Here is a 24,512-nt window from a genome sequence, read left to right as displayed (position 1 = left end):
GTACCACACAGCCGCTTGCTCACTTCTCTTCCCAACCAACCAAAAAAATCCCCAACAATAAACACAAGCGAGGCACAATACAGTCACTCACCACCCATGCACCGGTACCTAGCTCGACTTGAGCAGCGATCGGTCCCTCCTGGATGATTCCCCCCAGTATATATACTGGGCCTGACATGCTGTGGTATGGAATACCCCTTTGGTTAGTTTGGGTCAGGGGTCCTGTCTCTGTGCCTTCCTGGCTTCTTGTGCCCCTTCTCACTGGCAGAGCATGAGAGACTGAAAAGTCCTTGATCAGGATAAGTGCTACTGAGCAACAACTAAACCAATGCATCATTCTCAGACTAAAGCCAAAACACAGCAGTGCACCAGCTACTAGGAAGAAAATTAACTCTATCCCAGCCGAAGCCAGCACAGTTCCCTTTTTGGAATCTTTCAGAGTTCCCCAGTTCCAAAAATCAAAAGCTGCGGTATAACACTGGACATGTTTTAATGACTTTCAAGTCTATCTGACTTAGTTTTTAAGAGGAACTGGAAAGTAATTTCCTAGGCTGTCTCTTCAAAGTCACACCGAGCTAGCTTTTACGTGTGGATGCTGTCATTGCTGAAAGGAATTACTACTGGGACGTGTTTCCCATTTGAGTGAGGGGTTAAGAGTCAACACAAGGAGTTTCCAGGAGTCATCTTAATCCATTGTGCAGTTTGGACTATATATTACAAACTGTCCCATGAGCTGCTGGTGTTTTAGCTGTGTGTGGAAAGTAACAGTTCTTAGGTTTGGGGTTTTTTTGCTTCTCCCCTCCCCCGTCTCCCCTGGATTACCACAATCTCAACTTCATAGCCTTTATAGACTTTCTTCATATAGTTATTTCACAAGCTTTCACATTATTTGCCATCTTCTTTATATGAAGTTCAAAATTACCTACAACTTCCCCCTGCTTCTTTCTTCCACCTTTCCCTATACTTTTCTTAAGGTTTTAGTTCATGTTTCCTATTTTTATCTTTCCATCATCAACTTGGTGTCTTTCTGAGTGATTGTTTGGAACAGTTTTCCATATCCAAGGAATATCTATTTTCATCTATCTACTTAAAGCAGTTTCTTTTTCATCTCTGCTGCTGAATTCTGGACTTGTAACTATATTGTCATCCATACTACTACATTTTGTATTTCTGAAGCATTATTTTCAATAGCCCTTTTGAATGTGCCTTTAAAAGTGTTTTCATTATTTCAGACATTCTTTGGAGCACGAATATTGTTTTGCTAAAAGTTTTATCAAGAGCTGTTCCAAACTATCTGGATTTACATTTTTCTGTATACTTTTTTGTGGTAATTAAATTTTCCCACTTGCACAGTTGGTGTGAGGGAAGAGTGTCTGGGTGGGGTAGATAACGGCATTAGGAGAGGAGTTCAATGAGCCTTCCCCCTTTCTAGTCTGCACTCTGCTGTTGCATTGCTTGTTTTGCATAATTAGCCATCTTCCTACAGAATTGTTCTTGCTATTCTTGAAATAAACTTTATATTTGTGTGCTGTTTAATTCAGAGGAACTGGGGAGTGATGAAGATGACATTGATGAAGATGGTCAAGAATATCTAGAAATTCTAGCAAAACAGGCAGGTGAAGATGGAGATGACGAAGACTGGGAAGAAGATGATGCTGAAGAGACTGCTTTGGAAGGCTATTCCACAATTATTGATGATGAAGACAACCCTATTGATGAGTATCAGATATTTAAGACAATTTTTCAGAGTAAGTAACTTTATTTCATTTCCTGGCTAACAAATTCTATTTTAACTTTAGCATATACCATTGTGAACTAGAACCTGTTGAAAGCTTCCACACAGGCTTTCCACTATGTGCTGTGAACAAACTCTGTCATTGGAAAGTGGAAGCAGTCATTAAACTTTAAGAGCAGGTGGAGATGCTTTAATGAATTTATGATGGAAGAGATCAGAGTTTGTGTTTTTAAACATCTTGACTTGCGTAACCCTAACCGAACATTATTCTGACTAAAATGGGAGTGAGTTAGTAAGCTTTGAGTTACAGAACATTTTAATGAACAGTTTCCTTTTGCTTATGTGTTCATTCTGTTGCAGCAATTCAGAATCGTAACCCTGCATGGTACCAAGCTTTGACACAGGGTCTTAATGAAGAACAAAGAAAACAATTGCAGGACATAGCAACTCTGGCAGATCAGAGGCGGGCAGCACATGGTATTTTTTCCCCTTTCTACCATTAATTGCTTCCTTTGCTGCTTGAATGCTGTTTATGTGCTCAAGAAGCATAACACAGAAAATGTCTGTAATTCAAGCCTGATAATGTCTTCAGCAAAGCAGGGTTGCTTTGCACTCCAGAAGTGTTTGAAATCTCTTAAAACTGTCAGCTCACAAAGCCTCAATACACAGATTGTCTGGCATGCCACAGGTGTAAGGAATGATAGAAATGACTTAATGAAGTGGCCAGTAAAAGCATATTTGTCATAGTGGCTTAGATTTGGAAACAAATTATTCAATTACCTGAAGGTGGATGAACTCTAGCTGTGGTGAAAGACACATCAAGTGGCTGATAACTTATTTCCTGATGTGACCTAGTCCGGCTGGGATAGATATTGATAGACAGTGGGTGGAAGAGTATCAAATTATGCAAGTAGAAGCCATCTGTAAAGCTATATCATCAAGCCTGTTAAATATTTCAGATTGTTACTCTTCAATACAGATAGTACAGATTTAAAAATATAGGAAAGAGGGAAGATCTTCAGGGGAGGAAGTTGGTTGGTTTGTTTTTTTTTTTTTTGCCAGTTTTCTCAGGTGTTTGAGATAAGACAATATATATTGCTCTTTAAAGTCAAGGCTAAATTTTAAGTGATCAGTCCAGTCCCATATCCTGCATCTTACTGAGCAATTACTACAAGATTTTTTAAAAAGAGAAATTTAGAAATCTTTCAATAAAAGATTGGTAGTGAGAATGCAGATTTTATAAGTACTTTTTGTCAGAAAACAGACTAAATTGCTTCACAAAGCTTGTAAGTGTCCAGAATGATCCACTTTTAATGGTTATAACATAGTTTCCCTGTGACCTCTGTTAAGCTCTAGACATACTGATGAGGTTTATGTTCTACTTGTGCATTTTATGAAAAAGAATTGAGTTGTTTTGTTGTTTTCTTTTTCAGCTGCTTATTCATAGTGCAAGTTAAGTTCAGATTGTGAAGTTTAACTCAAGAAACTAGATAATTACAGGAAAATCATGCTTACTATCAGAGCATAGTGATACCCCATTTGGGCTACCTACCACATATGGGGACATCCTGTTAGAAGGAATATAATTATCTCTAATGTAGGTAAGAAGAATTTCCATAAGCTAAGAGATTTGTCTTCTGTGCGCTATGGAGCCAGGAGGGAACAAAACAATGCTCCCCAGGTCATGTTCTCCTCCTGTCCTTCATCAGCCATGGCAGCACTTTTCTGGCCTGTTTCCAAAGAAACTGAGACAAAATGCAGATCCTCTAGATAATGAGATGTATTCCCAGAGAGGGAGAGATTACAACTGTTTTGAGGTAGGAGAAAGCTCCTAGACTTTAGGACTTTAAGACATTAATAAGTGTTGTTATCTTGACCTGGGAATAATATAAACCACCTTCAGTATTATCTAGATTGTAGTAGAGGAACAACATAAATTACCAATCTAATTTTCAGTTGTCCATGTATTAGAGCTTGTGAAAACTAGTGTTACAGTAATGTTTGAAGGACAGAATATGCAGCTAATAAAACCAGACAGCTTAACTGTCACTGTTATTTGCAGTGATGGATATGTGGGCCTCAGATGCCTAAAGATCTTAAGTTTTGGTTGAAAATGAAAAGGATAAACTTGCTGGTTTTCTCTCAGAATTGTGTTATATGGTCTAGTAACCTAAACTGCAGATTATCTGCCTGGCTGTGGGTGAGGAAATGCGGGTATACTAAAATGCCTGTTTCATGTGCTTCAGTGGCTATCTCTGCTTGTATTGTTGAATTGAGATAGGAACACTGGAATAGTTAGTTAATATCTGTGTATTGCTTTTTTTTGTACATGTGCTCTGTTACTGATTTGATTGGAAAGTCTATTAATGTTAATTAGAAAGAATTGGGTGACTATTAGCAAGTTTAGAAGTCCACCATCCATTCAGGTCCTATTTCTGAAATGTGAAAAATTACAAACTTGTGCCCAAAAGCTGAACTGTGGGCTTTTAAAAGATAAGTTAATTTAAGCATAACAATATTGATAAATAAATAGTCCATCTGTTGTTTGGGGCCTGGCACATTTCCACTTTGTGGGTGCTGATTACTCTCTTGGCTAACCCAACGTTAAACCTCTATCTCTGAGAGACTCAAAACGGTCAGTCACAAAATCTTAATCTGTCTTCACCCCCTACACACACACTAAAATATCTTCCTTCTGTTTTTTTTGCTTTTAGAATCCAAAATGATTGAAAAGCATGGAGGATACAAATTCAATGCTCCGGTTGTGCCAACTTCATTTAATTTTGGAGGCCCTGCCCCAGGAATGAATTGAATTATCACTTTTCCTGCTACTGTGTGATTGTAGTGAAGAGCTTGTGTTCCTCCCAATAGTGGTTCCAGAACTGGTTCATGTTATCTACAACTCACTCTAAGCTAATTGATAAATAGATTGGACAAAAGCCCCAGAAGAGGGACCTGGTCATGCAACCTAATACTGGAAAGCAAACTAGAGGTTTTATTGAAGATAGGAAGAATCTGAATTTAAAGCTTCAAATGACACACTTTGGAAATTGGAAATCAAGAGGGGACATCATGAAGGCAGCTTTTCTTTTTCTGAAGAAAAAATAACAGGCTTGGGCTGCAGGACTATTCAAAATGTCTCATTTACAGTACAAGCTAAAAGGCAGACTTGATTTTTACACCTGTGGCAGTATGAGTATTTGCCCAATTTATTTCCCATTTCTCCCTTCCTATTGGGTGTCTATTCTTTTAATGTAAATAAGATAAGGTAATCAGATAGCCTTACTTAATCTTCATCATTTCCATTTATAAAGATTGTTCATATGTAGAATATTGGACACTTAATGTAGCACTACATAACTGATAAATCTGTAAATGAATTAGCACTTTCATATTGAAACAAGCCTGCTAGCCTATGTACAAAAATAGCAAAATGTTTGCTGTTTATAAAAATAAAAAATAAGGGATGTATTGGGGAAAATAATTTCCAGGTATTAATTTAAAATGAACTAGCAGTTTTGTACCTGGTGACTTTGTGGTGCAGTCACCTCTGGTTGTGACTTGAATTTGGTTATGTAAAAAGGGGTTAGTGATATTTCATTGCTGCTAAAGAAAAAATAGCAACACCCTCTGTGTCCTTTGTTTTTCTTAAAGATCGCACTGTACAAGGTAAAATTTGGATACAGGTATGTACTGTAAGCACTGAGGAAAATGTTATCTTTTCTAAAGCAGGTAAATAAGGTGTGTGAAGTTCTGCTCTTACAGAGTTAATTGAAGTGTGTGGATGAAACATCTATATATGCAGTCTGTTAAAAACACAGCAGTTTAATTTGGCTAATCTGGGCTATAATCTACAAAGGTAATTTTTTCCCCTAATTCTGCAAAATACTCTTTTTTTTTTTTTTCAGCCTGTGTAGTAGTGCTGGTGCACTACTCTTGCATTTCAGTCCCCCTCTTTCTGCACTCCCAGTATTCGTGTGTGCTGTTGTCTGCCTAATCCAGACAGTGTATTTGAAGTTTTGCCAATCTTTCATTTTTGAAGCCACAATTTTCTTCCTTCAAAGTTGCTATAGTAACTAGTATTTTAGCTAGAGAGGCAAAATACAGATCCCTCTGGGACCACTATCAAAACCACTGTATGAAGAAGCCAGCAGGGAGATGCTGTGAATGGGTTGGCTTAAATGCCCCCTTTTTCTTTTCTAAAAGCAAAAATCCATAGGTTTCTGATCTTCCCTTGAGATCGGTGGTGTCAGGTCTTTTAAATCAAATGTTTTGGGTTGTTTTGTTTTTTTTTTTTTTCTTTTGGCTGTTTTTATATGAAAATGTCACCTGCTGTTACAATGGATATTAAACAAGCTACCTTAATTTAATGTAAGCCTCCAAAATTTAAATACAGGTTAAAATAAACTGAGTTTATATCTGTAAAAATGAAATGAACATATATATATATTATGATACTCAAAATGCAGTCTTCAGAAAATTGGTTTGTGTGGTGTGTTTTTTTGCATCAGCAGAGTAGCAGGAATTGGTGGTTTGGGGTTTCCTTGATGGGCTGACCAGCACCATGCTCTGCCTTCCATTTGCTGCACAACCACTAGCACTTCTCTGAGCAGGTGTAATGGGTTTTTCCAGTCACTCCTCTCTGGTCTGCCTTTCTTCGGCAAACAGAATTCCCTGCGCACACAGTGCTATGTGAGAGACTGAGCCAGGACTATAATGCCACGTTGCCCTAGCCAAATACCAAAGGGATACTTTAAAAGCAGATTGTGGACTTAAAAAGGATGGATATTGCACCTGATGTGGAAAAGCCTAAAATATTAAGCCTTGAATGAGAGTATCCATTACAGTAGTGGTATGAGTACCACAGTAGTACTTTTGAATCTTTAGCTGACTGGCCAAGTGCATATAGCAGAACTGTTTGGTTTTTTTTGTAAATGTGTAGCTTATGAGCACGTACGGGTGTACACCGGCTTCAAGATATCTCTAGACAAGGTTTTATTTTTGTAGACAAAAAGTGACAGACATAATTACAGCATGCCTTTTCCTGTGCATTCCTTGACCTTGAAAAATGCCCAGTTTGACATAAATAATTTCTGAACATCTGCTTGTTGGTATCTGCTTATCTTGTTGCACATCCCCAGAAGCGTAAGAGAACCTCTTAGGACGGATGAGACACTTTGCCTCACAGTGGAAGATGCAACAGAGCAGGAGTGAAAAGGCTCCATATACAAAGCATACTGAAAAAATGAGGGGAAAATCACCAGTTTTCAGTGCCATTGTCATTTCTGGAACAATTACATTTTTCAAGTTACGAGTCAAGGGAAGAATTTTATCTTGTTGTGAGGAATACAGTCTTACTTCAAGGGTGCTTTTATGTGTTGCTAGACTGGTTAGCAAGGAGCATATTTTTTAAGAATGGATTTAGAACTTTGCTTTCTTTTGCTCCAAGAAATGTATTTATATAAATTGCAAAACAATTTTGCATTGTTGTTGGTGGTGATAGTGCATTTTGTGATGCAATATTATCAATTTCAGTGATAACACTTATGTCACATTTAAAATTGATCTTCCTCCTAGAACTTGCACTTATCCATTCCATTTTCAAGGATAATGCAACTCTAAAGGAAGAGGTGGGAAATTTAAAGCCTCTGTTTTTTTTCTATTATGGAAGATCTTGGATTAATAAACATCTAAAGCAAATCCTTATCTTCACTCATCTCAGTGTGGTGTTTTGAATGTAGCTGTATTCTTATAGTACTTTGGAGTCCTGTTCTAGTTACATAGCTCTAAGCTTTCTATTTTTCTCTGTAAAATACTTCTTCAGGGAAATGCCAGGCACAACCACAGTTCTCTTAACTGTGTTAAATATAAAAGGCTTTCTCAAACACTGTTTTTAAATGTTGCCATAGTCGATAAATTTAGTAACATTTTTTTCCTAAATCACTACCCTTAAAAGAATTTTTCATAGTTGTCAGCACAGTACAGCAAAGCTCCGTTCAAATCTCTTGTAGCCTAGAATTACTACTGCAAGATTCAAGAAGTCTGCAGTGGATTAATTACCAAATACCTCACAATAAACAAGCAGATCATTTTAATAATGCCTAGTAACCTCATTAGTTTTATAGACTGATTTTTATTCTAAAGGAAATTTCTGCCTCTTGCCACCATCAGCTCTCAAAAAGAAACATCATGAAGCTTCTCAGTAGGTTTTATTTTTGCACATTTCCAATGTGTTCTTTTCAGTCCTTCCTCATACATATGTTCTCTTGCTAACTATTCCCACTTTTGTCTTCATCTTTGCTATGTGATCAACAATGGATGAACACCACCTCTGAATATCTATGCAGACATGGGCATTTGGTTTATTTTTGTTAAATGTAGTTAGGTAGAGCACTGCAGTTCCACATTTCCGCTCAATTCAGTAGCCCAAGTTTTCACCTGAATGTAAAAGTACAAGTTTATCAACATTTGGAAGTTTGGAACATCCAAGGCTGACTGTATTCTGCTTTTAGTGTCTGTAACAGCCAAAGCTGAGTTCCTTGAGCTGTTTTTTTCTCTTCCCTGTGTTCTGCGGGGGGCTCCACATACCCAGAACCAGGAATGTGGAAAAGCTGTCTGGTGTTGTGATACTGATTACTAGTTACTTCACTATCAATATGTAGCTTCTGTCTTAAATAGTGTATCACTGGCTTGGTATTATCATATTTCTGCTTTCTGTAACAAAAGGTTGATGCTAGGAACAGCAAGCACTTCAGAATAGGGCAAGAGTTGAGGATCTGACAGATGTTGACGAGTGATCTATTAACATAAAAGAGTTGGTAAACCCCAAACAGAATTTTATCTTGTCTTGGGTCTGCTACTGTACGTCAAAGTGATGGCAGTATAATTTGTGTTCTGGGTGGGTGAAAGTTTCCAATTAATAAACAGGAAGGAAAACTTGAAACTAAGAAAGGAAAACTGCTGTTAGCCCTATTCCAGAATAAGCTGGTTTAGCCCTTACTGTCTGACTGCCAAGAATTTAGAGCTATTATTCTGGAGGCAGAAAAATCTTAAAATGTTTTAATGTCTTATGCTCAAAACCTTCAATTAAGCACTACAGATCTGGGCACATTATCCTGTCAGGGGTGACAGTTCATGTTAACTGCACAGTTGGATTTTCTTCAACAATTATCTACCGAAATAGTTGTAATATCCTTTAATTGCCCGAGGAGCCGTTGCTGGCCTGGTGCACGTTTCCATCTAAGGATAAATATTCTCAACGTAGCTTTAAGAAGAGTCCTTATCTGCAAGAGCGGGGCTGAAATGGCAGAAGATAACGTGCCCCGGGCAGCCCCGCCGCACAGCACCTGTCCCTCCGGCCGCCGAGGCTCGGAGCCCCGCGCACCGCCTGCCTCCACGGAGACTGCGGCACCTCAGGCCCAGCCGGACACACCGGCGCCGTCTGTGGGGGCCATAGCCCACGGCGGCCGTGGGCAAGCCACTGGTCCCTCCGCGCTAGCGCCGGGCGGCACAGCTTCAGGCGTCCATCTCCTAGGGCCGCGCCGCTTCGGACAAGCCGCAGGGGGCCGGCCGCCCTGCCTGGGGCAGCCGCCTCAGGGCGCGCCCGGCGCCGCGGATTCCCCTCCTTCACTTGCTCCGTCCGCGCGGTGCCCACCGAGCGGCCCGCGGCGTCCCCGTGTGCCGCAGCCGGACGGCCTCCCTGGGGCAGGAAATGGCGCCCAGCTCCCTCGCTCCCCTGCTGACGCACTAGCTCCCTCGCTCCCCGCTGTACAAAATGGCGGCTGCTGCCCCGAACCCAGCATAACACAGACGCCATGAAGCTGAGGGGCGGGACCACGGGCGTCTAGCCAATGGGCATTAAAGCGGGGCCTGGAGGCCGCCAATGGCGAGCGGAGGCGGTGACGCACGGCGCGGAGCTCCCAATGGGAGCGGTGGTGGTGCTGTACGCGAGGCCCGCCCGCGCGGCTCGGGGCGGTGCTGAGACGGGCGGGCGTTGAGGCGGCCGTTTCCTGTCCTGGTGCATGGTGGTCGGACGGAGGAATTGTTGGAAAATTTCTCGGCGAGGTTAGTATATAAATGTGTTTTTACCCAGTGTGCCTTATTCTAACCACCGCCATCTCCGGCTGGGGCTGCCGCGGCGCCGCGGGCCGCCGCCACGGGCCTCGCCCGCCGCGCCAAGCGCAGGCAGGCGGCGAGGGGCAGCCAGCGGGGGCAGCGCCGGCACCGACCCACACGAATAAAGCCGCGGCTCCGCCGTTCGCCTGCTCCGCGCGGCCCAGCCCCTTCCCTCCCCTTTCTCCTTCACCGGGCCTGTCCGCGCCTGCCCGCCGGCAGCCCGCACCGCGGGGCGCGCCGAGCCCGCGCCGCCGCCCCCTCCTCGGCCTTGCCCTCGAGGGGCGCGGGCCGCCCCAGGCCGGCCGCCCCCTCGTGTGTGCGGGGCGCCCGTTAGCTGCTGCCTCAAGGCTGGGAGGGGTGTCCTGGTGGGCATCCTGCACCGCTCCCACCGCGCCTGAATCTGGCTTCTGATTTATTTTTACTTTTTTCTTTTTCCGTTTTTTTATTGTGTCGTTTCCATTCTGACGAAGAGCAAGCTTGCAAAGCGGCGTTAATTGTCTCCAGAGCTTGCTCAGCCTGACGTGCGGCTCGACCCGCACGCGTTTGGGAAGGAGCAGTGCGCTTTTCTCGCACGAAGTTGCTTATTTTTGACGTTGCCGTGTTGTAGTGCCGTAAGCGCGGCTGGTGCCGTGCTAGCACAGGAGAAGGGCCTTACACGGAGCGTGAAAAGCCGTCTGGTTTAGTTCATTTCAACTCGCGAAAATACCACGCAAAATAATTTTGAGCGTTTCACAGCTGCTTTTTCTTGTGTCCTTCATCGGTTTTTGCCTCGAACTCCTCATAGAACAGGATACCGAGAAGGTGTTTCTCTAGAAAAATTGCCTGCAGTAACGCAAAGATTTTTTTTTTTTCTTTTTTTTTCCTAATGAGGTCTTAAATGCGGTGTTCCTAAAGGAAAAATGAGGTGACTTTCGTACTAGTTTAGTTTGCTGTTATAGCAAGCCTGCTGTTGAGCAGTTCCGGTTGTTTATAACATCTCTTAAGGGTTTGGTTTGATCTGTCAAAGAAGTACACTTGCCGTTATATGCTAGAGCTATACCAGTACTTTTAAGGAACGTTATTCCTGGTTCCAGTGATACAAAAGCTGCAACCTGACAGGCTTTAAAAGAAAATGTTTTCTTTTGTCATGCAGTACTCTCAAGATTCTGTTTCAGGTGTTGTAAATCTGTTGCACCTCAGAGGACTATGTGCAAGGTATTTCTTTTGTAGCTTCAGGATGATTGTACCTGTAAAACTACATTTGTTCTTACCTAGTAGCTTTTTAAGAGGAGTAGTGTCCGTGCAGTAGATTTTAGCTGCTTTGCCGTAGGGCTTTAGAATGGCAGAGTACCATGCAACTGTATTTTGATGGCTTATTTCTTTGTATCTCGTTCATGAAAGTCTTGCGTTTTCAAGCTGTATGTATGTTAGAAGCTGCCTGAATCAGTGCAGAAGATGAAACTCAGGACTATGTAGTCAAATAATACATATATGACTGCTTGGTAATAGATTGCAGCTTAAGTGAGATGTAAAAATAAGCATTTTAAACAATTTTGAGAAATGTATTTCAAATTGCATAACTCACAAACTGTTCTCTATACTGTAATGGAATAATAATTCATTTCTAGTATCCTATCTGAGGAATAGTTATTTTGCCTTATATTAAAGGCTCAAATAAAGTAAACGCTTAAGCAAGTGTAAAATTTTATTTAGCTAGAAAGTCACACGAGCTTCACTCTGTCATGCCTGTATAGCATTTGATACTTCAGCGTCAAAATACTTCTGTCATGAGCTGGCAATCCCTTTTCTGTGAGGAGACAAGCACAGCAATAATGAAATGATGAATAGTCCCTGGTAATAGATGCCAAAATGTTTGTCTCTAGAATATCTCAAATGATGTATTGTTTCAGCCTAGCAGTCTGCTGCTGGCCCACACTTTGCTGTTATGTACTCCCCAGGAGAAGGGAACTGGTAGTTTGTGCGGTGCACAGGTCTGTCACAGGCTGCTGCTGTGCCTTCTCACAGCTGCACTGCTGGAGTGGGCTGCCTGAGGGCTGCTTTCCCACCCATGGGTCTGGTAGATGTGTGGAGAGATTAGGCTGAAGGTTCCCTTTGTTTCACTTCGGTGGTGGAAATGGTATTTTGCTGGACGCTGTTTTCTGGGCATAGTTAAAAACATTGTGTGTGTGTATTCGTCTTAAAATGTGTAGGTTTTGTTTTAAAATAAAGCTAAAAAAAAACAGTTTTGAACTGAGTTGCTTCTTTTACGGTGTAATTTGGCTTCATTTAGAGTGCGGGATGTTGATCTTTTCTTGCTGTTGCATGTAAATTTTGGCTTTAAGAGATTTGGGTTAAAACATGCTCTCAGCATAGTTGGAGTCTCCGAGAAACATTGTTATTAAATCCTGAGGAGTCTTTAATTGGCACCTGCGAAACTGTTTTCCAAAGCATAGGGCTCAGCTGAATTTGGATGAGTTTCCACACACAAAGCAAACAGCACATTCCTGATAATCAGGGCAATTCCTCCAGTTTCAGGCGTTTTAATGGACAAAAAGGAAGTGCTCGCGAGGAAGATCTAACTCGTCTCAGTGCTCTTGGAGTCCCAGTATCTTCATTAGTCTTTTCCTGTCTGCATTTTGACTTGTAACCTCTTCCTTGAGGAACATACCATAACATCTCAGACCAACCTTTGCCTTTTCGCCACTGGCTTTATTCCTGTGTTAAATCTCCTGTGCATTTCTACAGCTCAACAGCAGGCTTTCTGCTCTTTTTGTGTTAATTGGTGGGTAGTTTGGGTTTTAATCTCTTCTGGGCTGGAAGAAAGAGCATAAACTGGGTAGTCTGTTTCTGTGCCTTGTGCCACAAAAGATCCCAAAGCACGGAAAGAAGGTTTCTGCTTAGATTATCGATCCTTAGGATGGACTGTGATCTGAACAGATGGATCCTCTTCTGGAATGTGAGAATTCAGCTCTGAAATGCAAGTTCCTGTAAATAGAGGTGCGCATAGGTATTGTTCTGAGGATTGAGTGAGGAATCAGAGGGAGGTGCCTGTCCATTGGACACTGCATTTCTGGGGAAGGAAGCCTCGCTCATGGCACAATGGGATTTATGGGGTTCTGCTTCTACCTGAAGGCTGTAACTTGATGTGCCCTTAGTTGTGCTTGCTAAAGGGAGTATGGTTTTGGTCCTCCATGCATCAGGTACTTAAAACCCAAATTGGACTAAACTGGCAAATGCTTCCAATGACTAAGTCTGCTAAAATTTTCTGGGTTATATTGCTTTTTTAATTGTATAGTGGGATTGTACTCTGCTCCACCAAGATAATACTTGTTAAATAAACTAAATTTTGAAGGGAATTTACAGTTCCAGCAAGTTCTGTGGTATTCAAAGTTGACATCAGTGTTAACTTACAACTAACTTGGTGCTTCCCTCAGTCTGCCTTTTACTGTCTGCTGAATGTTTTCTTCTGTATACACTTCTTGAGTTAATGCTTTTGGATTTTATTTCTGATGACAGACATGTCTAGAATTGGAAGATGGATCTGGTTTTGCAAGTTAATTGCTGTTGCCCATACCCTAATTGTATTCATACTGAGCTAACATGGCACTACACAGAGTTTCTTAGAATATATAAAAATGTACCATTTTTCAATTTATATTTGTACTTCAGGGTAAAGGTTGGCAGTCCATTGGCTGTTCATTGAGTTCCTGAAATACAAGCACAGACTAAAAAAAAACACTGCTGTTAACTGTTATGGCTAACACGAATACATTTTTAATGCAGTTATTAGATTACTAAGTAACTCATAACCAGACAAAACAACCTACTCAGAATTCCCTGTTTTGTTGGCACTCTCTGTAGATTTGCAGGTGATGTAAATTAGAGACTTCTGTGATTTCTTGACAACTGAAGAGTTGGAAGTCTGTTTGACATGACAGTAAAACACTGATAGAAACAGTTGGTCTCATTTCTTTTGCATTTTTAGCCCTTCTTAAATATTCACCTATTCTCCAAACATTCCTAGTTTTATTTAAAATGTTCACCAATGTAACTGGAAGGTTTATGATTTAAGGATTAATCCTGACATGCTTCAGAAGTTAATGGTATTCATTTGCTGTAGATAGGTGTTAGTACTCATTTCTAGGAGTAATTTGAATACAATGCTGACATGCATCATCTGTATGCCTTCTTTGTATAGCCAGGACTTTGTGTGTATATATATTTGATACACACACAAAAAACAGCCCCCCAAAGCCAGTAGTTTTAAAAACACAGGTTTGTTGATTAAGTGTGTTTCTCACTTTGTGACTTCTTAGGGGAAAATCCACTTGGAATGAAACCTAGTGCTTTATTTCACTAATGTGTGCTAAAATTATTTAAAGGTTTCTGGTTGTTTGGTTTTGTTAGTTTGTTGGATTTTTTTTCTTTTTCCTTAGAAGTTTAAAGGTATTTTTCAATTATAAAACAGAAAATCAGGTGACCTATCATAGCTTAAGCTTTTTTCTCATCTGAGGCCCAAAATTCATTTTCTGAGTGTGAATAATATAATTATTTATCCTTACTGTTTTGTTTTTTTTCAATTAAAAATAATTTATTAGTAGTCAGTCTGCAGTAAGGAAATGGGGTTTGCTTTTAGAAAAGAAGGGAGACTGAGCATAGGTTATACGAGTTTGGCTAAGTTGAGAGAAACTCGCTGACTTGTTTTAGTAGGTGAGTTACATTATTCCTGTTGCAGTACACCTGCGAACCATCTCATACACACACACAAGTGTTCTGAATGATGTGTGTTTTCAGTTATATTTGAATTTGATGTTTCTATACAGATTATATGTCCCACTCTCAAGCAAGCCTATGCAGCAGTGTGTTAAGAATAATGGTCTCATGAGTGCATTGATCCCTAACCAGGTGCATCAGTATACTTTTTTGTACTTCAGTAAAATTTTCCAGATCCTCGTCTCTGTACCTCTGCAAATGATGCTCTGTGTATCTCAATTGCTTGTTACCTTTCATGAAGGATTTTTGGAATTTGATCTCTCTGAAGACTTCCAGATCTGTTTCAAATCTCTGGCTCGGGAAGCTGTGCTGGTGGTTGAAGTAGTTACTTAGAAGCAGTGCCGTTGTAATAGTACTGCCCAAAGCATATGTGATAATTGAGCTAAGCATTTGCTAGTCCCAGAGCTGCAGCTCAAGTTTAATTAGCTTTCTGGCGGCACTTCTGACAGTTAATAAACTGATGGAACTACTCTGACCTCCATTGATTAACCAGTAATTTCTTCTTTAATACGTTCAAGGAACATGTGAAGTTAGAAGTCATATTTGGGATCAACCTGAGCCTTTTCTGTATGTGTAGGACTTCTTAGTGGGTGGCTTTCTGATCTGTGGGTCTTTCTTGAGTTCCATGTATTCAAAAAACAGAGCAGTCATAGCACTCCCACAATGTGAAATGACACACAGAATGCATGATCTTGTAATATTAGATCAAGGATTTGTAAACATTCTTTATTTGCACTGGTGGTGGTTTTTTGTTTGTTTTGTTTATATATTTTATAAAATGCAGGTATTGATCTCTGACAATACTTTTAACATCCACAATTTGTGGCTGGCATTCACAATGTAAATTGAATATATGGTAATGACAATAAGGGAAAAAGATTGTTGGAACAAAGTGATTATGTCTGGCTGAATATGGTTCTTGCTGTTCACACTGAAGTCAGAAGAGTTGTTCTTGGTTATGGCAGTAATAAATTTGTTCTTGCATTTATATGTCATTTCTGAAGAGACCAAACTGTGGCATTGAATTAGGATGTATCTCTGGTGAAACTGAAAGGTTTCTGCAAAAAGAGTAAAAAGGAGCCTTGAGTTTGACTGCAAACCTCTGTTCTGGGCAATGAATCCCTGCAAGTTAGCTGTGCTGCCACTCATAGAGTATACATCATACATATGCAACTGACAGTGCTAGCAGCCTCAATTACGTTCTTCTCCAGGGACAGGGTTAGAGCCTGTGGTTCATAATTCGCAACAGTTCTTTGCTGTCTAGAAAATAATTGTCATTCACTAATAAACTGTGTATCTTGCCCCTTTATTTGAATCCAACTGCTGTTATAATATTCTTCAGTAGAGGTTTTTGGTTTGTATTTCAGCCTTGTTTTTATACCATGGAGGATTGATGTGGTGGAAATTGCTTTTTAATTGTGTTTTGCTTGCCTTTACAAGAGACCAGAAAAAATACAGTAAAAGATGTAAAGATTATAGGAGAAAACATGTAGAAATTTAAAAATGTCTAACAGTTTATTTTTATTCAGTAAAGGTTGATTTGACCAATTATAGCGTGAAATCAGTGTTTCAATGCAATGGTAAGATACTGAAAAAGGTGAGGGCTGGTGATGAAGAAAGAAAGCATTTGATCAAAGCATCCCCAGGATCTGGATATCATTTCTGATCCTGCTACAGATTTCTAGTGTAAAACTGGAAAAGATTATCATACAGGTGTATATGGGAATATAAAGACTTTAGAGAGCCTTAATTCTGCTATGTTTTTATTTCCAAGCTTACAGCTGTCAAATTACTTTATGTAGCACTTGGGTCCTCTAAAAAACTTTGGGCTAGTCAGTTTTTCAGCTACATCAGTTGGTTTTTTTGCACTGAGATCCAGGAGGATGCATGTTAATTACCAGTTGAAGTGCGTTTAACCAGAATGTTTATTGTAGGTGCTAATTTTGATTTTTCAAATATTTGTTAATCAGGCTAACTATGCTACTGTGCTGACATATTTGAACTTCTTTTGGGATCTAGCTTTGTCAAACATGGGAATGCAGTTTCCTGAAATTCCTTAATGAAAGTTTCAGCATTGTGGGGTTATGTGCTTTTGCTATTCTGCTGTCCTGGTTTTGGTTTTGTTTGCTGTTTTTACAAGTTTTATAAAATTACAACAGTTCTGTACATTGTTTAGAAGTGTATTAAAGAATAAAAGTGATACTTCTTTTCAAATGAAACAAATGGGTATTATTTCCTAGTGCTGTCTGCACAAGGAGTGTGAACAATCACAAGGTTGCTGAATGTCTGGAGTAGCATTTTTTTCTGACTTTCTTTTCCAGTTCTTTCTTCCTGCACATTCTAGATTGCACTTTACAACCATAAGTTTTCTTCCATGACTGTTATTACAGACTTCATTCCATTTCATGTTAATCATCCTCTAAGCAGCAGTATGTTTCTGTTTTGTTTAGTTTGGAGGTTTTTTCCCCCCCTCTCTGAGGAGTTTCTGCTACTGTCACTGCAGATCTTTTCCTTTCTCCAGTGGCATAGTTATTCTTTAAACAAATTCCTGCTATTTTCCAGCTGTTGTTTGCCACAAGCTCCACTGTATGGGGTCTCTTCATGCTGTCCTCAAGCTGCCAGAGTTCCCAGGTGCCCCAAACCCACTTTGTGCTCCATGGCAGCATGCCTTCTACTGACTGTGCTTTCCATCTGCCTAAATCCCACCTGATCTTAGTTGTTCAATTTCTAGTTTTCAGCAGAGAATCTTGTTTCCAGTTGCTAGATTGAGCTGAAAAATGTATGAAAAATACAAGAGGTGCTCTGTAGATAGGCAGCTTGATGAAGTCTTCATGAAAGATCCGTAATATTTAGCCAAAATCTCTTCTTTACCTTCCTCCCCACCCCTGCCCGGTTTCTGAGTGTTGGAAATTTAAAGCATACTTGAGTTCACAGTTGTTTCTGTTCAGAGAATTTGGGGGTCTTGGTGGGTTTTTTAAATACAAGTTGCACCTATGTACTAGGCTGGATGGCATATTTTACCTATCAATGTTATACTTGGGGTTTACAACGCTTGTGCAGCTTTTGTCAAAAAGCATAGTAAAGTCTGCAGTGTGCATCATGAACTGCCTTTGTTTTGTAACTAATAGTGTGAGACTTGATTCAGCATCACTTCTTGCGACTGGCTATTGCTTCCACTGTTTTCAGAGATTTTTTCAGTCAAATCGTGTTCTGTCTCACACTGAATTTTTTTATGGGGAATATCTTAACCATCTTATAGGATAGTAAGATTTTCTTTGTATGAATACCATAGGAGTGTTTCAGTGACTAATCATTTCAGGAATGCAGTTTGCATTGCTGTCCTTGTGAAAGTCTTCCAGAATGTGGTCATTAATGTGCCTTTGAAAACTGCAACTTGTGTATCATCTGTGAAGATTTGCAAGACTTCACAAAGTCAGGTCTCAAATTTTCACTTCAATGAACACCTCACAACTAAGCCTGTACTTGCTTCTTATCTGTAGGACAGCTCTTGAGATTAAGTAGCATACACGTGAACAAATCTTGTTGAGCAGCCATCCAAGGCCCTACCCTAGGACTCATGTGTTTTCCTAAAAATGGATGGTTTCAGCTGCTTTTTGACTAATGAGGTGCAATATTTGAAGTGGGTAAAGCAAATGTTTCTCTTCCAGGTTCCTGCTGACAAAATTCCTGGCAGACAGGAGGTTTAAAGAAAAAGCTTAGTGATGCAGATGCACAGAAATAAACGCAGTGAAGTGGGTTAGGGAAAGAAGATGGTGAGATATGGATTGGACAAAGGCTGAAGGCAAATTTGCTGTAAGCTGAGGAGAAAGCAGTGTATAAGCCAGTTAGCAGAAAAGAAAGGGAGAGAGTGACTAAAGGTGAGGTAAGGGAAGAGACTTGAATTTGGTAAAAACGAATTGGTTTCAAAAAAGCAAGGTAAATGAATAAAAGTATGATAGGAGGCTAGATTTGCAGGATGGATGATGTACCAACTGCATGGTGATACTGTTTTAAATTTATGCAATATCAAAATGATTAGATACCACAGAACACTTCAGGTTGTAAGGGACCTGATCAGTGCAGGTCTGATGAGAACAGGCTGCCCAGGGCTGTGTCAAGTTGGGCCGTTCCTGTGTCTGACCACACAGAAAAAAAGGTAATGCTGTGGCAGCAACACCTCTGTGGTAGAGACATTTCTCTAAAACATAGGCCAACTTTACAGCTCCTTTGGTTCTTTCCCCCTCCTTTTCCTCAGAGCTCACAGCCCTGTCTGGTTAGCCTGTCCTCTCCAGTGGAGAGGAAAAAAAGAGGCTGAAAGTGAGCAGCACATCCACTTTTGGCTGAGGGTGTTCATCCATGCACAGCAGAATGGCAGAGCATACCTACTGTATCACCAAAGAGTGAATGAAAGCTGTGGGTTTGCTGTTTGGGAATGCTACAGTCTCCATTACAGGGGGTGTGCAAGATGGGTCTGAACATGAACTGTCTTGAGACAAAGAGGCAAGGAGGTGATAGACAATGGTGTGATGGACGTATAGAGCAGACTACCAGTAAGACAAGACTTGGGGACTGGTTGCAGGAGTTTGTTTAAACATGGGAGTATTCTAGATGATTTTGACAAGAAAGATGGGATTGTATTTGAGAAGAGGGATGTGCTGGAAATTTGGTTCTGTAAGACTAGCTGAAGAAGGAAACTGGTACTTCAAGGAGAAGGGATGGAGCTGGTGATAAAAGGCTAGTGGAAGGACAGGGGATTGAGAAGAGGATATATTGGAAGGGATAATTTTAAGGGTGTTGGAACTGGGAGAAAACAGTAACAGTCTGTTTAAGTCACATCATGTGGTTGTCCAGATCATCTGAAACAGATGAAAGTATTCTGCTGTGTACAGCAGCAGTTCACTCTTGATTATGTTTTTTGTTTTTTACTGTGTGATAACTATTAATCAGCCACGCTACAATAACAAACACCGTAAAAATCATTTAAACCGATACTTTTGCTCCTTTAGCCCTTGAATTTATCTTTTATTAGATTTCTTTTCTTCCAAAATAGCCATTGACCCTTTAAGTGAATGGCTCTACTCTGACTCTTTCAGGACTTCACAGCTGTCTGTTGACTGGCTTCCTCTCTGCTTTCCCAAACTTGAGAGAAGAGACATAAGCCCTGGAGGAAGGATATTATTCTATTTTAAAGGTAGATAGTATATTAAAGATGCTTGGTGCTTCTTGAAAGGTACTTTGTACATGAGAGGGGATACTCTAAAGTAGACCTGAGCTGAAAGGCTTTTGAGATGCAGTCCCTGCTGTTACTGTAGCCTTTCTTCAATGTGTGAAATGGTCTACCTGCTTTGCAGCCTACTTCCATTAGGTGTCCTGAAAACTGAATGGAAAACACAACACAGAACACTGTTAGCAGTTAAGAAGACAGCCAGCCTCTGTGCACCATTAAGCAGCTGATATAGTAATGACTTAATTCAACTTGCTAGCTACAAGCTGGCAGTACCTCCAGAGCAGCAGTCCCTGCAAACTGGTCTGGAATAAAACTTTTTTTTGTTAGTGCTAGTTTATTTTTTTTAACTGCATCCATTTTCTCATTTTATTTGCTGTATAGTACATGAGTGCTGAGGATAGGGCCACCTGAGTACTTGTTTAAGCTGATCCTGTAGCTGCAGAATGTTGTCCCATTTTTGATTTACTCATAAAGTGTGTTCTAAGTAAGCATTTTGTCCCTATTTTGAGATAGGGGGATAAATGAGTAATAGGGAAAGAAGTTACTTGTCCGAAGACACTAATGTGGAGATGGCAGAGGAATGGGTTGCACTCAAGATCTCTTAAGTCCTTGTACAATTCCTTGTCCCTTATATTATAATATCTTTAAAATAAGTACCTATTTAATTTTCTTAAGAAATCTAGTATAAATGCAATTTAGTCTGGATGGGTTCTCTGCTCTGGCTCTTTTTCTGTTGTGTTACATTTCTTTTAGAGACTTCATTTTCTGTGAAAGCTTCTTGTCTTTTATAACCAAAAGGTTGCTGGGAACAAGAATTTCCTATCTTCCTTTGGATCTCTCTCACCTCTTTTGAATTATATTTTGGTTTATGTCTTAACTGTATCTTCTTTTTAATGCTTAGAGTTGTTTAAGGTTCCCATTTTTTATTGAAAGTCTATATTTTAGTTAATGTTTCATATATTATGTAGGATTTTAATCTTAGAAGGCATATTTCTTACTGAATTGGTGTAAATGATTTTTAGTAGCATTTTTTCTTATATGGGTTTCAGTGTAGTATGTGGAAAAAAACTTGCTTTTTTCCACAGGAGGCTTAAAACCTTCCTGAAATTACACTTTTGGTTTTCTTTAATAGACCATATCTGTTCCATTAATTGGTCTTTTAACAGTTAACTAAATTGTCAATAATAATCTCATACATGCCAAGTCGATTTAGACTACGGGTCAGTTGCAGGAGGTAATGTGGGTATTTGGTATAACATCACATTAAAAGTTGGCAATAACCCATCTGCTTTGTGCAGAGCACTCGGGTTAAAGCACTTCAGACAGCAAAAGCAGCAGAGCTACAGCAACTGGGTGTGGGTCCACTTTTTCTGTGCTAAGAAATGAATAGGTGCCTGCCTCTCTAGGAGGTCGTCTGGTTCAGAGTCATTTGGATGTATTTGGAAATGTTGCTTGGGTGTAATTTGCAACTACTAAATTAGTGTACCAAATATTTTAAATATTGTAGGCATGGTGGAGTACCTGAATGGTCTAATTCTGCTTTCATTATTCCTTAGTTTTGATGTAAGCATGAGTTTCTCTGTGGTCTTTGAGATCATTGAGTTGCTTGTTCAAGGTCAGATTTCTGGATTCTAGATGTAAAAGCAGTTTAGCTTTTTAGAAATGTAAGTGAATTAAAAAATGAGATTATTCTTCTCAGCCTTGAATTATAAAAAAGCAGGTCATAGAACCATACTAAGATTAAAAACTTTGGTTGTTTATCTGTAACCTTTTTGTGATATTATCTAACTGCTTCTTATTGTAAGAAAAGTCTTGACTATCAAGGGATTGTAGTGGGGAGAAAGTTGCCTTAATGCTGTGTAGCCTATATTGCAATTCCATATGATTTCTCTCCCTTCCCTACATCTAATGTTACATTAAGTCAAGGGCCAGCATTTTTGTTGTTGTTTTTTAGGGGGATTTTCTGTGTTGGTTCCTCTCCTCCTTGCCCATGGTGTAAGCCAACATCTGAGTTAGTAAAATGTAATGTTACATATTTCCTTTATAGCTTCTTAATCTAATAATACCAAAAATTAGTAACAGCCTTTCAGGTTCAGTAGACTTTTAAATTTCCCATATGGAAACACATGTGGATAAAAAATTGGGTATCCAAAGGGCTGGCTGTATCTAGCTCTATGAGATGCATGTAGTCACTCGCTAATCCTGTTGCCGTATTAATACATTCTGTCATGAAATACTTTATTATAATTTTCAAGGAAGATTTTTTTCTGTTTTTTTTCTGGATTTTTTTTTTTAAAACCTAGAAACCCTCCTGGGAAGTTTAGTTAAATAATTGGATCATTCACTCAGACTTACTAATAGTGTATTTCCCAGCGTTTGATAGATTTTAAACTTCTTACTGCACCAGGGAAATGTTTAATTTATTTAGTTAAAGCCATACTGTTGTCATGGATGACCATGGATGAATTGTCAGCTTTATTTTAATTCTGGGAACAAAAAGATATCATTACTTATACCATTATTACCACCATTATTCTTTATACATTGGTTGAATAATTAATATTTAACTGAAATCTAGATGTGGTTGATGAACTGCAATTTAGTAACTAATATCTGAAGTTCTTAACAGTTCAGTTAATTGAAGTAGTAACATTAACCTATTTCAGATCATGGTTTTTTTTCCTGCTGAGGTGTTTTTCAGGTAAGTTGGTCATACACTGTATCTTGTTTATGTGGAATGCAACATAAAATATTTGTAGCAGCTGTTTAAACAACTAATTAAACTTGAATTGTCTTTTACTTCTGGTTCTGTATTTAAATTTTCTGTCTGTGTTTTGTGAATACTTTCTTTCTAGGTAGACAATGTTATTAGCTCAGATAAATCGAGACTCTCAGGGCATGACTGAATTTTCTGGAGGAGGAATGGAGGCCCAGCATGTGACTCTTTGTCTAACAGAAGCTGTAGCTGTGCAAGGTGAATCTGCAGGTTAAAAATCTTTCTACATTTTTGGGTTGTTTTTTTTTCTGTTTGAAATTTAGATAAAATTCTAAAACCCCCGTAGTGTGTTCTAAAGGAAAAATATAACAAATTATTCTTAGTTAACTGAGATTAAGTTCACTGATTCTGAAATGAAATGATATGTTAAGGTAATTGGAGTATAAATGTGCCAAAATAGGAAATATAGAATCTGACTTTATTCTCACTATAGTTTTATTGTTTTATCCTTTGTAACTTATATCTAAGTATGTATTAAACAAGTTGAGTTTTAAAATAGATTGGTGATCTGGGGTTGGTTTAAACTCAGTGTTTTCTGACAGCTTCATTATGATTTTACATGATTTAAAACTTTTTCCTAAATCTGTATTTTACTCTATGTAGATTTGTGTTATTAATGACAGGTAGTAGTGTGCAAAAGGAAGTTATCAATTCAAGTATATATATTGTTACTGCACTGTTGACATACATGGCCTAATTATTATTTCTCCTAGAACCTCAGCTTTGTAGTTATTTATTCAGTGTCATTGTAAATATTTTGGTTAAGGAAAGTAACATCGTAGCTGTCATTTTTACAGAGCAAAATCTTGAACATAGGACCCTAGTGTATGTTTAAAGTTCAAAAAATAGAAAGCAAGTAAGACCTATTTCCTATTATTATTTTTTAAATAATTATGCTTTCAGGGGATGTCGTCATTTCTAGAGGTGGTTATGATATTTAGAGCTTGATGCTGGTAATAGTGAATATTAACTTTTTTCCTTGCTAGATGGTGACAACTTGGAAAACATGGAAGGTGTAAGTTTGCAAGCAGTTACCCTTGCTGATGGCTCCACAGCTTACATACAGCACAATTCTAAAGGTAGGTAAATGACTAGAAGCTGATTGGTGTTCAAATCAGATTTCCCTTTTTGACCATTTTTGGATCGTAAATCCCTTTGGATTGTGAAGTCAGGCAAAATGTTTATGTAGTTCCAGTTCCAGCTGGTATTACAGTAATACAAGTATTACAGTAATACTATAAAATAAGTATTTATTTCTGCTATTAGTAAGATGCAGTATCAAATGTGGAACACAAGTCAAACAAAAGTGAGAGATGATCTTTACGCTTAAAACCCAAATATCAGCATTCTACCTACTAGATAGGACATCAGGTCTTTTCCAATTATTTATCCCAGAATTTTAAAACCTGTGTGTAGTTATACTGTACAAACATTATTTTTTGGTGATATTTTAGTGACATATTAATCCAGAAAGTATCAACTCTGATGGGTCATAGAGAATATTTTTTAAGAATTCTAATTGTGTTTCAGATGGTAAATTAATGGATGGACAAGTGATTCAATTAGAAGATGGTTCTGCTGCTTATGTTCAACATGTATCCATGCCTAAAAGCAGTAAGTGTGGTAATAAAAGAAATAGATTCTAAAATATATTTAGTGGTAAATGCTCCATCCCTGGCAGTGTCAAGGCCAGAATGGACAGAGTCTTGGGTGACATAGTCTAGGGTGAGGTGTCCCTGCCCATGGCAGGGGGGTTGGAACTTGATGATCTTAAGGTCCTTTCCAGCACAAACCATTCTGTGATTCTATGAATAGTATATTACTGATAAATATTTATATTAAGTAATTAATGGTCATTGTAATACCTTGGTTTTTTACTTTAATGGCAACAGTTGTGAACGGAACCT

The 24,512-nt window shown here is 39.2% G+C and overlaps 2 protein-coding genes across 7 annotated transcripts in view; both read left to right on the top strand.

The window, feature by feature from the left end:
* Positions 1-7,441, top strand: part of IPO7 (importin 7) — a 41,248-nt gene extending 33,807 nt beyond the window's left edge. Inside the window, exons 23-25 of the mRNA XM_061462956.1 lie at positions 1,542-1,748; positions 2,096-2,212; positions 4,450-7,441. Coding sequence (XP_061318940.1) covers positions 1,542-1,748; positions 2,096-2,212; positions 4,450-4,547 — 422 coding nt within the window. The 3' untranslated portion in view covers positions 4,548-7,441. The remainder of the gene's footprint in view (positions 1-1,541; positions 1,749-2,095; positions 2,213-4,449) is intronic.
* Positions 7,442-9,644: 2,203 nt separating this feature from the next.
* Positions 9,645-24,512, top strand: part of ZNF143 (zinc finger protein 143) — a 39,192-nt gene continuing 24,324 nt past the window's right edge. For 3 of the 6 annotated variants that reach the window (XM_061462968.1, XM_061462964.1, XM_061462963.1), the window contains exons 1-4: positions 9,645-9,799; positions 22,685-22,815; positions 23,592-23,684; positions 24,136-24,219. In XM_061462968.1, the coding sequence (XP_061318952.1) occupies positions 22,692-22,815; positions 23,592-23,684; positions 24,136-24,219 (301 nt within the window). In that variant the 5' untranslated portion in view covers positions 9,645-9,799; positions 22,685-22,691. The remainder of the gene's footprint in view (positions 9,800-22,684; positions 22,816-23,591; positions 23,685-24,135; positions 24,220-24,512) is intronic. The other 3 variants (XM_061462965.1, XM_061462967.1, XM_061462966.1) reach the window with 3 other exon arrangements.

Source organism: Pezoporus flaviventris, unplaced genomic scaffold, assembly GCF_033815535.1.
Source record: "Pezoporus flaviventris isolate CSIRO_AGI_PZ_B2104156 unplaced genomic scaffold, CSIRO_AGI_Pfla_v1 ptg000036l, whole genome shotgun sequence".
Classification (NCBI taxonomy): Eukaryota; Metazoa; Chordata; class Aves; order Psittaciformes; family Psittacidae; genus Pezoporus; species Pezoporus flaviventris.
This window is presented reverse-complemented; position numbering and strand designations above follow the sequence as displayed.